At 37.0% G+C, this 16,299-nt stretch overlaps 1 protein-coding gene and 1 pseudogene across 1 annotated transcript; both read left to right on the top strand.

The window, feature by feature from the left end:
* Positions 1–227: 227 nt before the first annotated feature.
* On the top strand, positions 228–9,315 carry LOC127431718 (cell death activator CIDE-A-like; annotated as a pseudogene).
* A 1,447-nt stretch (positions 9,316–10,762) lies between these two features.
* LOC127431971 (tubulin beta-5 chain) lies at positions 10,763–16,299 on the top strand. Its single transcript, XM_051682669.1, has 4 exons — positions 10,763–10,887; positions 11,342–11,450; positions 11,789–11,899; positions 15,072–16,299. The coding sequence occupies exons 1-4, from the start codon at positions 10,831–10,833 to the stop codon at positions 16,133–16,135; spliced, it is 1,341 nt and encodes a 446-aa protein (XP_051538629.1). The 5' UTR covers positions 10,763–10,830; the 3' UTR covers positions 16,136–16,299.

The following is a 16,299-nucleotide window of genomic DNA, read 5'->3' as shown; positions in this document are numbered from 1 at the left end:
AATGTATTCAATCTAGAAATGAAGGATTTTGCATTATTGGCACAAAAGCCACAGCAGTAAACAGCTCTCTTCCAGTTTATATAACCATATTAATCTAATTCCCTCTTAATAATCAAAATTGTTTGGTCGATGGAAACTTGCCTAGGTCACAGCTATCTGTTAGATCACTTTAGAAACCTGTTATTTCTGGAATTAAGACAAACTGTGCACTCTTATTCCAGAGAACTATGTGGTCACAGGTCTGGAACTGAAGTGAAAAACATCAGTCTACACCACAATCACTATCTAATATTAAAAGTGCATGATCTAGCTGATTAACTATTAAGTTATTGACTAATGTTGTAGGTCTGTGTCATCGGTATACAGACCTCTCTTGCTCAGTGAATGATGCCCCCTCCAGAGCCCCGTCCACATAGGGTCTGCACACAGAGCTGCCGCAGGAGGAAAGGCTTCACAGCCACCTCTCTAGGAGATCTTATGGACAAGGTCAGATGTGTACACCCTTATTAGGTCATATTTGTATAGCAGGGGTATTTAGGTGTTTTTAAACCTATTCATTGATTTTTTAGATTTCAAAACGAAAGGTGTGCTTGCTGATGCTGAGATTTTGGATGCTTCCTCTTTTTCCTTTTTTCTTGTCTTTGATCATCTGAATATCAGGGTTTCCACAAAAAGTTTGGAAATATGAGGAATTTAAAAATTGTGATTTCCAGAATAGGCATAATCATGGAAATTAATAAAATATAATGTAGCCTAATGAAACATTCTGTAGTGAATATACATTTTTCTAGTTGTGCTCTGCTATAAAATATTTTATTTTCTAGTTATTGCTCTGTGAGTGCTTGTGTAGAGTAGAACGAGCATGAAAACATAAGTCATTAAATTGCGGGGTATGAATCCAGCTGAGCATGTGAGTCAACATGTGAGCGGAAAGTGTCACAGGCCCCACTTAACACATGGGGCCTCATGTATAAAACTTTGCATAGATTTCATCCTTAAAGTGTGCGTACGGACAAAAGGCCGATTTTGCATACGCACAAAAGTTTTCAGATTTGTAAAACCATATGTACGCCAGAACCTGCACAAGGTTGGCTGTCAGGCCGTGTCTCGTTTGGAAGGCTGCATGCTAGGTAGGACACGTCCTTTGAAGGCTGCAGTATACCGAGCGTCCTCCTTTAAACAAGTCTCGTTTAAACGAGACAGCCTTTGTAGGACAAATGGAAACGGAACATAACATGGTTGCTATGACAGCACGCCACTCTTTAACAAGAGCAAGCGCTTTGAGTGAGAAGGGAACGAATTCCCTTTGGAAGGGAATGTATGAGGTAAAATTTAGGAGAGTTATAATGATGTAAAGAGAAAAGAAAATAGATTTTAGTGTAGGTGTAGTTTTAGTCTAATACTTATGTAATACTACATATCATATACTCTGCACCCATCTACTGAGGTACTTCAACTTGGGAATTAACAATACTTGTGTTTGAACAAATTTTTTTTTAGACATTTCCGTTGAAGCAAAGAATTGTGGGTTGTGAGTGCCCACGAAGGATACACCTCATGCATCCTCCGAATTCCCGTGAAAGAAGGTCGCATTCAAAGGCTGTATTCAAAGTGTTCTACTCACTTTTTTCTGAAACGAGACAGCCTCGATGACATATGCGGCCAACAAATGTGACCTCCGGAGGACAAGCCTTCCAAACAAGACACAGCCGTTCACTTTATAAATCATAATTATCTAAATATTGTGTGCAGGTGTACGTGCTTTCAGTTTACCCCCGTCTCCTCCCTGAAATAACCACATATGGAGCTTAAGAATGCCTTTTTTGAATATTTATGATCTCACTGCATATTTATATGACCAGTAATTTTCAATACTGCTGTTAGTTTAAATAATGGAGGAACAAAAACGCAAAGTGAAAAAGAGGAACTTCTCTGACTGTGAGATGGAGGTACTGCTGTCTGAGGTGGAGGCACGAAAAAAATTATATTTGGTGGGCTCTCTGCAGGTATTTCCAATAAACGGAAAACTGTGGAGTGGGAACAGGTAACGGCAGCAGTCAATGCTGCCACCTCGGTGCCCTGCACGGTCCAAGAAACAAACAAAAAAAAAGTGGTCTGTTTTAAAAGTTGTCGTTAAAAAAGAATCTCTGCGCATAGGCACAGTGTTGGTATGACTGGTGGTGGTCAAGGAACCACCGGATGGGAGGGTGGGTGCATTTATAGGGAAGACAGGATTAAGTGGCGTTGTTCCAGAGTTCGAGGGTGATACCGACAAGATTTGCATTAAAGATGGTAAGTACTTGATTTTTTTAAACCAGAACAATATTTGTCTTTCAAATTTAGCTTTACTTGAAGCAGGCTTTCAGAATAAAGCATGTAATTGTTGGTGCTTTCTTTAGTATTGTAGTATCAACTTGGGATTTAAAAAAAAAATTTCATTTATTGATAATTTTAAAAAGTAAACCAATTCAAATTTCATTTCGGGGAAACTAAAATGTACTTAAAACAATGAAGCGGTAAATATACAGATAGTTAGATACCTCCTTAATCCAGACATTTACTAAATAAAATTGAACTTGACGTTTTTCCTGCTTTTTCCTATGTATATCATTTCAACAAATGTCATCCAATCCTAAGTGCAAATTAATCACAATAAATTATTTAAATGTTTAACATAAAATACACAATACAATTATTAATTTAAAGTTTTTAATAAAAGGAGTGGCTAATCCTGGGATGCCTAGGAGTCCAGTCTGTGGTCCAAGCTGGGAAGATTAGGGATGTTAATCCTTTGCCCCACCACCGCCCCGCCATCCAATGCACCACCAACGGCATCCTGTGTGTCAGCGCTGCCATCCAATACATCCCCATACTCCGTGCCACCACCAAGCACTGGTCCATCAAGGCACGTACTGACGGAGGAAGTAATGCAGACCCAGCGGCACATGGTCCATGCCGTCAATGCTGTCCGTTCCGAACTGCAAGAATTAAAAAACATATTATCAGAAATAAGTGGTTCACTTAACGAACTTGTGAAAAAATAAAATACTGAATGAATTCACCTGCCATTTCCTGTTACATTCCACCTATTACATTTAAACGCAGCTGTACTACCCTAGCATTGTGTGTTGCATTTGGAGGATCAGGATCCTTGGAATCAGTGTCGGGGTTCAGTTGGACAGGTAGCCCATGTCTTTGCGCGATGCTGTGCAGCAATGCGCAAGCCACCACAATATGGCAAACCTTTGTAGGGCTGTACAGTATTGTGCCACCAGACCTATCCAAGCACCTCCACCGTCCTTTTAACAGACCAATAGTGTGTTTGACCAATGAACGCGTCCGACAATGTTTCTCATTGTAGCGCCTTTCTTGCTCAGTCTGGGGTCTGGTTAGTGGAGTGAGCAGCCAGGTTCTAAGGGAGTAACCACTGTCTCCTGAGAGGTACAACATTTAAAAGTAGGTTTAAAAAAGTTACATGATTACACACAATGACATGTACCCTACCGTCTTACCAAGTAAGCACAGCTCATGTTTATAGTCTGTTCCCTACACTGCTGTTGGATAAAATATAGAAATCATGCACGTTCACTGAAAGCAAATTCATTCTCAGAAGGTGCCTTTATTGCAACACGAGTGATTACACTGATTACATTGGGAAAACCGGCGATCGCTGCAAATTGCGTTTTGATGTTGGCCTGTTCAGCTTGTAAGGAAAACGGATGTATCGGGGTGCCATACCTACTATGGCATCCCAAACATGTGGCATGACGTGGCTCAAGGATGACTGTGACATCCCCGATCGGTCTGCCAACTCCTGTTGAAAAGTACCAGTGGCCAAGTGGCCTAATGTCATCAGTACTTGCAATGGAACAGAGCATGATTTCTCCATGAGGGTCTCTCCAATACTGGCCGTAATTTAGAACACAATTCCAAGAGGATGGCTCTCGGGAATCGAAATGGGCTCATGAGCCAGTCATTATCATGAGCCAAGAAATCCTCACGGTCCCTGATAACACGCTCCCTTCGCACAGTGTCATTGGCAAGATCCTCTAATAGCGCTAGCGCATCCATTGTCACAATGTCCTAAAACACTGCACACACACATACACACACACCTTTTTATAGCCGATTCATTTAAGTAAATAAATTAATACAAAGTATTTTCACCTGGATGAATAAGAAATATATTTTGATTGATTAACTACATGTCTGATTGAGGCAATTTAATTACAAGTGGTGTAATAGCCTAAATGAAAAGTGGAGTTTTCAATCATTCTGTTCAGTTTATTGCTTGGCCATTTGGTGTCACGGAAAAGTTCTCCAAACGCAGCGCATCACAAACCAATATTTCCCTGTTACAGCTTATTTGAATGCTTTTTCAATTAGTTACATAAAAATAATATAGCCTACTATTGGCTTGATAACGATTACTTCTGTTTCAAGTGCTTAACTACATACTTTTTTATTCTAAATGTAAATTAAGTGAAAATCAGAGTTTATAATCAGTCGGTTCAGTTCATTATTTGTCCAGCTGGAGTCGCCAATTCACACACCAGTAAAAGAGTGCGTACGCACAGTCAAGAGTGTCTGGACGGTGCGCACATATTTACGCCAAGTTTATTTTTTATAAATCCCGATATGTGCGTGTAAAATTGCGTATGCACATTTCAATGCCCATTTTGTGCGTACGCAACGTTTATACATCAGGCCCCTTATGTATATACGTTGTATGCACAAAATTGCCATTGACATGTGTGTAAGCAATTTCAACGAACATATCATTTTAGGTTTAGGTTTAAGGTTTAGGGTAGGTAGGTTTTGTTCATTTCAAACTCGATAGAGCATTAACCTTAAAAATCTGTTTGGGAGAAAATTGTACTTGCTTTTAGCATCACACAGTGAACATTTCACATCGAAACTGCTGCAGCATGTGATCACATAAAAAGACAATATAATTTTGCAAAAATGTCGCCACTGTTTATTTATTTATTTATTGTGTGTGTGTGTGTGTGTGTGTGTGGGTGTGTGTGTGTGGGTGTTATTGGAAAAATGTATACACTGATAAATATAATAATTTGCATTTTGCACTCATTCATTCTTAGGATTGGTACCTGACATTTGAATGGAAATTCTATATCAAATTCTAAATCAACAAAATGAGTTGTAAAAATAAGTAATCAAAAATATAAAAGGGATAATCTGGAATCATAACAATCACTCTCTACAGGTGGCCTGTTCTTTCTTGATGACGTGTCATAGAGGATGATGGGACAGTGGCGGACTCTGAGGTGTTCTTTCAGTCTCTGCCAACTAACACTCTGTTCAAGGTCCTAGAGAAAGGGGAAGTTTGGACCTCCAATAAACAGGTATGAAAGCTGTAAAAATGTTCAACATGTCACGCAGGAAATCAACATATTGCTACCAAATATTCTGGTACCGTAAAATCAACCTCCAAATTGCTGACAGGCGCTGTGTCCCATCACACATTTTTACATCAATACAAATGTGTTTACCTTTTCCTGTGGAGCTACTGATTGTGTGAGCAGCCTCAGAAACTCAGGTTCTGGCTCCATGGAAACCAGTAATTTATTGCCTTTACACAAACAATGATGAGCACAATTTGGAGATTGCATTTCCATATAAGATACACATTTTTACTCCAATGATAGTAAGGTTTAGGGATGGGGTTTGAGTTATGGGGTACGGTTAATAAAATATGCATACCTGTTGACGTATTAAATCATTTACTAAAATAAAAAAAATAAAAAAAGTCCCTTTACAACTCGCTTTTGGCGCCACTCTGTGGACATTTCACCTAGAAACTGGATCTCTCACGTGCCCATATGTTCAACAACACTTCCAGCTTCGGCTACTGGGGGGTGGTGATTCAAATTTCAGGGGTGCATGCCCCCGGACCCACCTAGACAATAAATGGTACATTTTACTTGGTCAGATTTCTGTGTGTACACCGTGATAAAATTCTGCTGGTGCCCCTGATAATGTACATGCAAAGTAAAAGATTTAAGTAAGAGACACTAAATTAAATAATAATAATAATAATAAAAAAAACCATTATTTTAGCAGGTAGCCCACTTGTTTTAGCACTATATACAGACAATTTGTATTTTGTCTTTTATTTAAATACTTATGTTTATTATTTTTATTATTGTTTATGTATATTGGGGGGGATGTTACATTTTATATTGTATGTTTTACTGCATAGTTCTCATGTAATCTCTACCTGTATTATTATGACGCTTCTCAGTATATTTTAAAGTAAGTAGGTTGGTATATTAGATATTGATATCATATCTGTTAAAGATATAAACGGTTATAAACTGTAAAATATACAGTGACCAAAATGCCTTACCCTAACATTGTAATTTTTTTTTTTTAGAGTGAATTTCTAGCAACCATACCTTTTTTTTTTTTTTTTTTTTTTACAATATACTGTACATTTACTGAATCAGATGCAGGACATCTTTCTCTCTTTTCTATTTTAAGACAGTTAATGCATTTGTTTTTATACCTTGATAGTTAAGGTTTGAAAGGCTGTGTTGTTTTTGTTTCATGAGCTGGGTTAATAAAGCAAACAATGGAAACAGATTTTTAAACTAGGTCTTATCAGGATTGTGTTGCCTTGAGCAGGATTACAAGAATCTCTTTAATGTTGCATAATTTGTGGCTGTTCATTTGTCAGTTTCAAACTTAAAACATGATTGCACACTTCTTTTTTTCTTCTTTTATTTTATTTTATCAAATAACATTTAATATGAAATGTAAGCCTTTTAGTTATAGTTTTCTAGGGCACTGCACAGGCACTTTTGAAATCACAATCCATGTGCTTTTGGTCCACTAGGGCGCATGCTTGTATTTTCCAAGAGCTTTGATGACATAATTGTTTTAGCATGTAGATTAGTGATTTGTCTCACAGATATTTGTTTTGTCATCAATCCATCCTCACAGGTTCTGCCAAGTTTCAGACGGCCAAGGAGAAATGGGATCGCCAAGCTGAGCTTCGACCCGTACAGACTCAACCCACAGGATTTTCTGGGCTGCCTGACTGTTAAAGCCACACTCTATGAGATATACACACTGTCATACGACATCAAGTGCACTAGAGCCAAGTCCTTTTTGAACTAAGAGCAAAGAACATAAATTAAAGCACAGATATACAGTACTGTATGTTCTGACTTAGTTTCAAATGTTATACATTTTGTTTTAAGGACATTTATTGGAAAACAGACTTCCATTTGGAGTTTCCTCTAATGCGGATTAAAGCTGAAATGTTAATTAATTTAATTATTACTCAACAATCATATTAGCACATATTTACAAATAGCATTTGCATTTCTAAATATATATTTTTTAATTTTCGGAAGAAAATGCAAGTGACGTTTGGCCGTAAACACCAACTCGCAGCCACGATACTAAAGTTTTTTTGGCTGGTGGCAAGGGCGTTGCTTTGTGGTTGCTAAGTTACATCAGGCCAACCTGCATGATTTGGTGTTCAGTGTTCAGTGTTTAAGATTAATACTTAATTTAGCATTATATGCTTAAATGATATGCTTAAATTTAGTTTAATATGAATGAACAATAGTAATAGTGATTCTTTCCTTAGCAAAAACCCAGCATTGTCCAACATGTTACTATACTTATATTTTTTACTTATACTATAAAATTATTTTTATGACACTCATTGTATGCATTGCAGCTGCAGGCATAGCTCCAAAAAGGGGCTTGTGCTTACCCTTAACCTTACCCTTTCCCTAACCTTAACCATGAGTGGAAGTGATGCCCCCTTTTGGAGTTGGCACAACCCACTTTTGGAGTAACCCATCCCATTTTGGAGTAACCCTGCCCTATTTTGGAGATTCCGCCCCCATTTGGAGATCTCCGGTCTGCAGCTATACCTGCTTGAGTTTCCTGGTGAAATGAAAACTAGAGGCGCTACAAAAACAATGACTTTTATTCACTGTTACACAAATCACCAGTAAAATGGCAGATTGTCAGCCCATAAACACTTACTTTTTGCCTTGTTTTTCACACAATGCTATCTTATGACATTTAAACACTTTTACTATAGTGCATGACTTTTTAGGCGATACATTTTTATGTTTGCATTACAAAATCAAACACATTTACAAACTTGTTTAAGGGCAATCAAATTGCGCAGTAGCTCAACTGATAGAGCGTTGCACATGCGATGCAAAAGGCCTGGGAGTCCTGAAGAGCATGTGATTCGACACGTTAATCGATTGTGTCATAGAAGCACCAAAAATGACATGGTTGCATCAGCAATTAAAATTTTCATGTCACATTTGCTTTTTATGACACTGTCGGTTAGGTTTAGGTTTAAGGTTTATGGTAGGGAGGTCGGTTTTGTTGATTTAAAACTCGATAGAGCATTAACCTTTAAAAAATTATCTGTTTGGGAGAAAATGTAGCCTGCTTTTAGCACCACACAGTGGACATTTCATGCCCAAACTCGCAACGGTCGCAACAGTCATGTAATTTTAATGTTTAAGGAACCTTTTTAATTTGTTTGGAACCTTCTTGGAAGAGCGTCTTCAACAATAAGCTTCTTCATCACATATAAACCCTATTTCTGTGTTTATGTCAGATGATTATACCACATTAGCCACTATACTATTTATGAATTTTCTCATTTAGTCTCAGCTCTTAAATTGACTTTGAATGCACATGATTCACTAGTTCTGCTTCACATTCTTCCACTGACTGTATTTCTTTCTCTGGGGTGTGACAAATCTTGTCTTATGATAGTGCACAAGGGATTTCTCTTTACCATCCGTTCTGAATCCAGAGAGAGAGAGAGAGAGAGAGAGAGTCAGGAAACAGCTCTTCTGCTCCTTTTCATGTTTGCATAATAATCCTAATAGTCTGTGTAGGAGTGAAACTAAACACTGAAATGTCTGAACTATGCAGTCCCTGAAGATTCAAATGGGTGATCATTGTTCCGGCACTTTTTTTGCACTCTAATCAACACCGTTTCTAATCATATTTCAAAGAGAAACATTGCTTCATGTTTGTTGCTCTCAAACCTTTTTGTGTGTTTGTGGCCTTCAGCACTTTTTGGCACTTATTTGTAAATATTGTCTAATAAGGGGTCTGTCTGAATGTGATTTAGAAGAAAGGTACCAATTTTAGTTCCATTCAGAAATTTCACCTTGTCTTTCTTTGTTCAGGTCTTTGCTGCAATGTTTCATGTACATGGCCAGAGTGGCAGGTCAGGTTCTTCTGTGTGGCTCCACATATGTGCTGCGCTATATTGGAGAAGAGGAATGCTGCAGTTAAACATCACCAGATTACAAATACTGTAGTTCAATGCTGCACTTATGATTACTTTTTTGCCGTGACAGATGAAGGCTTAGCATCCTGAATATGTTTATGTCTCTGGTTTTTATGTTTTATATGGCAGAAGTGCTTATTTCTAAGGTAGTAACTTTAAATGTTGTGTGAATGAGTACTTTAAATAAAAATAAAAAAATAAAAAAAAGAAGTGCATTACATATGAACTGAATATTCTACATATCATCATCTTTTATCAGCCTCTTAAATGGAAAGATTCTGATAGCAGTTACAGAAATACTCAAAACAGCCTGTCTGGCTCCAACAATCATGCCACTGTCCAAATCATTAAGATCAAATTTTTCCCCATTCTGATGGTTGATGTGAACATTAACTGAAGCCCCTGACCAGTATCTGCTGATTTTATGCACTGCACTGCTGCCACACGATTGGCTGATTAGATAATCACATGGATGATTGTTGGTGCCAGACAGGCTGGTTTGAGTATTTCTGTAACTGCTGATCTCCTGGGATTTTCACACACAGCAGTCTCTAGAATTTACTCCAAATGGTGCCAAAAACAAAAAACATCAAGTGAGCGGCAGTTCTGTGGACGGAAATGCCTTGTTGGTGAGAGAGGTCAACAGAGAATGGCCAGACTGGTTCGAACTGACAAAGTGTACAGAAACTCAGATAACCACTCTGTACAATTGTGGTGAGAAGAATATAATCTCAGAATGCAATTCTGAGATGCGGGTTGATGCTGTTTTGGCGGCACGAGGGGGACCTGTTGGGTAAACAAGTGAACACAACGAAACCACATACATTCAGGCAGAGGTCAACTATATGATGAAAAATGATTTTAACTAAATGGTTGAACTCTGTTTTCACTGTGTGGGTATTTTTAATAAATGCCAGGTAGGGGCAAATGTGTTTATACAAATTCTTTATTACAATATTTGTTGGCCAAAACAATGGTGTGATGATTTTGTTTGTCACCTTTTACATGTTTACTGTTTAACGAACTGTTATGTATTTTATAATTGCTTTAAAACATGCCCAAAAAGAAAAATGTGTGTACAATAAAAAAAGAAAAAAAAAAAAAATCCTCGTTAATAACAGTGGAAATTTCCAATGTAATATATTTTGTCATTCAATAGGCTACATAGTGACTTTCAAGCATTTTTTATTACAATTTTTTTTTTTTTAATATATATATTATTGGGTCTGCTGTATAGAATACGTCCAGACATCAAATTTCACAAAGTTATCAAACATGATGTTATTTTGCAAAGTTGAAAAACTGACGTCTCATGTAACTTAAGGTGTGGGTGTAAAGAAATGACAGCACACTCGTGCGATTGCACAGCTGAAACGTCATTCAAATTCAGACCAATCGAAATTCAGACAGAATGAACGTTGAAAGATCTCGCGCCTGTCAACATAAGTTCTCCCTCAGCTCACAATCATACAGCAGCAGAAATCAGAACACATTCAAAGTATCTTCACACACGCACAATAATGAGGGAGATAGTTCACATTCAGGCCGGTCAATGCGGCAATCAGATTGGAACTAAGGTAAGTAAAATGTTTTTATTTTTTATGTATTTATTTTTTTGCTTAATATATTTATATTATATTATATTTTTTGCATTCTCAAAAACTAGTTACTGATTAATGCAGTTAACTCAAACGGAATCGGAGTTATTCAACTCTTTTAAAAGCGGCAGCTGTCATAGTGTAGTTTTATTGTAGACAAACAAGTAGGGTGTTTTTTAATGCATGTGATCAATGGTTGAGTCGCGTGTCAAAGAAGATTTCTGCAACAATAAAACGTTACATTGAAAGGGCGCATCATTTGCGTCTACATAGGGTGTGGTGAGATGTGCCTTTTTGTGCCGTATTTCAAAGATTCTCAAACACGAGTTTTATCTGACAGTATTTGGGAAAACAATCTGAAACTGCTTCTAAAGTAACACATAACAACTGTGTTAATACGATGCCTATGTGTGTTTTGTGCTGACACATGTAGTTCTGGGAAGTGATCAGCGACGAGCATGGCATTGACCCAGCCGGCAGCTATGTAGGTGACTCAGCCCTGCAGCTTGACAGAATTAATGTGTACTACAACGAGGCATCCTGTAAGTATGTGTGTGTCAGTGTGCTGGTTGAGCTGCTCCTCACAAACTCAGAATGACCTAAAACTTTAAACAAGTCAGCTCAGTGGAATTTAGTGGGCTGCTTTGACTTCACTGTAGAATTCACTGGGAATTTTTAAATACATTATTTAATAAAAAAAAAAAAAAAAAAAATTCAACTTTTTATTCATAAATGGTGTATTAAATGTAATGGTTATTAAATTATATATATATTTATTATTTTTAATTAATTAATAATTCAAAATAAATCATTTAAAAATATAATTTAAACATAATATAATAATGTTAAATTAAATAATGTTTTAATTTTTTGTCTTTAGCCCACAAGTATGTTCCCAGAGCAGTGCTGGTTGATTTGGAGCCCGGCACTATGGACAGTGTTCGATCGGGGGCATTCGGGCAGCTTTTTCGACCAGACAACTTTATCTTTGGTAACTGCCTGAACATGTCAAACTATCTAAGATGCACTGTAATTTTATTTAATTTTCCTAACAGTTAAAAAAAATAAAAAAATAGAACCACAGGCCAAAGATTTTAATGGCATATCACAGTAAAATAATTTAGAATTGTAATATTATTTCCATCCAATTCTTGATAATACATGATTCTTCCATTCAATATAAATGTCTCACATAGCTCATACTGTTACTAACTTGAAGTGAATCAAATATGACTACTTAAAAACATTTCTAGAATATTATTTTTCTTGTTTCAACACCTTTTTTTAATTTATTTTTTATTTTTTAAATTTAGCATATTTATTTATTTATATATTTTTAAGTCAAATGCTGTTAAAGAATGATTTCACACAAACAGGATAATAATTGCAGTATGGGTAATGTTAAACACATCTGTTTGGCCTCAAAGGTAATAAGTTGTCTCGTCATGTCTGGTGATACATCTCCATGATGATGCTGTAAGGTACTGGAATACAGGCCATAACCTATAGCCTTAACTTCTATAATGGCAATTCATGAAAATAGTGAAAAGTGTACCAGATTCTAAAAGGTGAATCTCATGAAAACTGCAAGAAATGTCTGCATATTTAACCCCAAAAATATTTGAAAAAATAAAATACAAATAAATTATATTTTTTTCCATTAAATAAATAAGCCTATTTCATGACCATTAATAAAAAAATTTGCAGTGTGAGATTATATTTATGACAAGTGTGTAACCTACTGTAATGTGAATACATCTCATTCTCATTACAGTAATGAATATGTATAATATATATATATATATATATATATATATACACAGTACTGTGAAAAAGTTTTAGGCACTTGTGAAAAATGTTGTATAGTTAGGATTTCTTCAAAAATATTGCATAAATACTTTTCATTTATCAATTAACATCATACAAAGTCCAGTAAACATAAAAAAAAGCTAAATCAATATTCGGTGTGACCACCTTTGTCTTCAAAACAGCACCAATTCTCCTAGGTACATCTGGACACAGTTTTTCTTGGTTGTTGGCAGACAGGATGTTCCAAGCTTCTTGGAGAACTTGCCACAGTTCTTCTATCTATTTTGGCTGTCTCAATTGCTTCTGTCTCTTCATGTAATCCCAGACTGACTCAATGTTCAGTGGGGGGCTCTGTGGGGGCCATGACATCTGTTGCAGGCAAGGGTGTATATTTAGTTTAAAAGTTGGTAGGGACATATAGCAAGGATAATATTCAAATTGTTGTTAAATGCAAGAAAGTCAATCTGGTAATACAGGCAAAATAATATCATCATATAACAAGTATAATTTCTTACAGTATTCCTCTGCCCCACCATATTAAATATTATCCTTTTATTTTAAACTTGGATAATATGCAGCAAAATGTGATGCAATAAACCTAAGGTCAGTGGGTCAAAATCAAATGTTATCTTTTTCAAGAAGATTTACCTCGAGAAAATATTATCCAAGGACATGAAGTGACATTCTGTAAAATGTACAACTGTATTATCCAGCATAAAAAAAGAAAAAATCTACATCTAAACAAAGGGTAAAGTAATTGAACAATTTACATGTGCAAAATGACATCACAATATGAACAAATTATGGGGAGAATGAAACATTGGAACATTGACATTTCCCCCCACTTTCTGCTTTTAAACTCCCCTCACTCCCACATAATCTTTTCTCATATTGTTCATTTATATGTACTTACATTTTTATCTGAAAAAGTAAGCCCCCTGAACAAAGTAGGCTTTAGGCTTAGCCTACAATTATTTATTTATTTATTTTTTATAACAAATGCCTTATTTTATTGACAAAACATTATTTTCTAATCCCGATGCTCTTCTCCAGTGTGCAAAATAAAATATTTATTGGGAGTTATACCAGAATCTTAAAATACTGCACCTCTGACACAATTGTTAAATTTGTAAGGTACAAATTTCAAGGATTGTACATAAAACACCAATGGAAACCCGTGTTATTTTCAGAAAATAATAATACAAAAAATCTTACAAGCGATTATGATTGGTGCATCCTGAGCAGCGCTGAGAAAAGTAACAGGTGCCATGTGAGAACACCATTTATGCGCCACTTTAGAAGAGGTAGGACAATAATTTACACATTAATAATTATACTAAGGACATTTAATAGAAAATAAAAACATAGTATAAAGTATTTTCTGTGTGGTAAAATTGTGCAGATTTTTTGGCCAGGACATTTCTGATTTTCTGAGTTAATAGGGACATGTCCCTATCATCCCTACCTAAAATTATGCCTAAGGTTGCAGGGCTCCCTGTTCTTCTATTTTATTCTATACCAGTGGTTCTCAACCAGGAGGTCGGGACCCACTAGGGGGCCTCAGCATACTTCTCAAGATCTCCTAAAATATTTAAAATATGATAGATTATTATAATTTTATATAATTATTATAATTCGACTTACTGAAAATGCTAAAAATGTAATAATTCCCTTCAACAGCTTGCTTTTTATTAAAAATATACAGTTCTAGACATTTCTGGAATCACAAGTTTTAAGGAAATATCTTATAATAGATTTATCTTATAATATAAATATCTAATATCCTACATAGGGGGCCTTCGAATATTTTCTCCGACAATGGGGGGGGGTGGGCATGGAGTCAAAAAGGTTGAGAACCACTGTTCTATACTATTTGCAAAAGGAATGTTTGGAAGTCTAAATATATTTCCTACTGACACACTAATGCTGAAGATATAAATAACCATCTTAAGACAATGTTTTTGTGAAATGTTTTATGTGCCTAAGACTTTTGCACAGTACTGTATATATTTTTTTGGGGTGAAATATGACCCAGACACCGGAGATTAACTGTTCACTCAAAATATCGCCAGTATCAAGACATCCTGATTTATTTACATTGCTTCCCTTTTTTTTTTTTTTTTTTAATCAAGAAATAAAGTACATTCACTGTTGCATGCACTGCAGTTCATGACATTCCTCAGACATTGGTGGAATTCTCTAAGTGGAATGCATCTCTTTCAACTTCACATGGGGCTCCTTCTCTCAGCCTATGATGGATGATGCACATGGTTAGCCGTGTCCAGTGGCTTGGGGATTATATTTCGTTTTCATTGCAAACAAATCTTCTCACATTGTTTGTGCTGCTTTTGCAGGACAGACAGGTGCAGGCAACAACTGGGCAAAGGGCCACTACACGGAGGGTGCAGAGCTTGTGGACTCCATCTTGGATGTGGTCAGGAAAGAGTGTGAGCATTGTGACTGCCTACAAGGCTTTCAGCTCACACATTCCCTCGGTGGTGGCACTGGATCCGGAATGGGAACGCTTCTGATTAGTAAGATCCGTGAGGAGTACCCTGACCGCATCATGAACACCTTCAGTGTCATGCCTTCACCTAAAGTGTCCGACACTGTAGTGGAACCCTACAATGCCACACTCTCGGTACATCAATTGGTAGAAAACACGGATGAAACATACTGTATCGACAACGAGGCACTTTACGATATCTGCTTCCGCACACTCAAGCTCACCACACCCACATACGGGGATCTCAATCACCTAGTATCAGCAACTATGAGTGGGGTCACCACGTCATTGAGATTCCCTGGCCAGCTTAATGCAGACCTGCGGAAGCTGGCTGTCAACATGGTTCCTTTCCCTCGCCTCCACTTCTTCATGCCTGGTTTTGCTCCACTAACGGCAAGAGGAAGTCAACAGTATCGGGCCCTCACAGTTCCCGAACTCACCCAGCAAATGTTTGATGCAAAGAACATGATGGCTGCCTGTGACCCACGCCATGGACGTTACCTCACGGTGGCGACCGTTTTCCGTGGCCCAATGTCCATGAAGGAGGTTGACGAGCAGATGCTAGCTATTCAGAACAAGAACAGCAGCTATTTTGTAGAATGGATCCCCAACAATGTTAAAGTTGCAGTTTGCGACATTCCACCTAGGGGACTTAAGATGGCTTCCACATTTATCGGCAACAGCACTGCCATCCAGGAGCTCTTCAAGCGCATTTCTGAGCAGTTCTCTGCCATGTTCAAACGCAAGGCCTTCCTGCATTGGTTCACGGGAGAAGGTATGGATGAGATGGAGTTTACTGAAGCCGAGAGCAACATGAATGACCTGGTGTCAGAGTATCAGCAGTACCAGGAGGCCACGGCCAATGATGGTGAAGAGGCATTTGAAGATGATGAAGAAGAGGTGAACGAGTGAACAAATTGATACATTTTTTTTTTTTTTTTTTTTTTTTTTTTTGTGCAGTGATTGATTTTTAAGCTGTGATATTTTTGGTTTTGTATGTGGATCATTGAAATCCTAGTAAAGGAAAAGTGACTGCAATAAATACATTTTGAGGACCTTATATTTGTATTCTCTCA

The sequence above is a fragment of the Myxocyprinus asiaticus genome, chromosome 41 (assembly GCF_019703515.2).
Source record: "Myxocyprinus asiaticus isolate MX2 ecotype Aquarium Trade chromosome 41, UBuf_Myxa_2, whole genome shotgun sequence".
NCBI classification, from domain to species: Eukaryota; Metazoa; Chordata; class Actinopteri; order Cypriniformes; family Catostomidae; genus Myxocyprinus; species Myxocyprinus asiaticus.
This window is presented reverse-complemented; position numbering and strand designations above follow the sequence as displayed.

Coding starts and splice junctions, on each gene's coding strand:
- LOC127431971 (XM_051682669.1), top strand. CDS start 10,831: ATGAGGGAGATAGTTCACATTCAGGCCGGTCAATGCGGCAATCAGATT. Junction 10,888..11,341: donor GCAATCAGATTGGAACTAAG/GTAAGTAAAATG, acceptor TGACACATGTAG/TTCTGGGAAGTGATCAGCGA. Junction 11,900..15,071: donor ACCAGACAACTTTATCTTTG/GTAACTGCCTGA, acceptor CTGCTTTTGCAG/GACAGACAGGTGCAGGCAAC.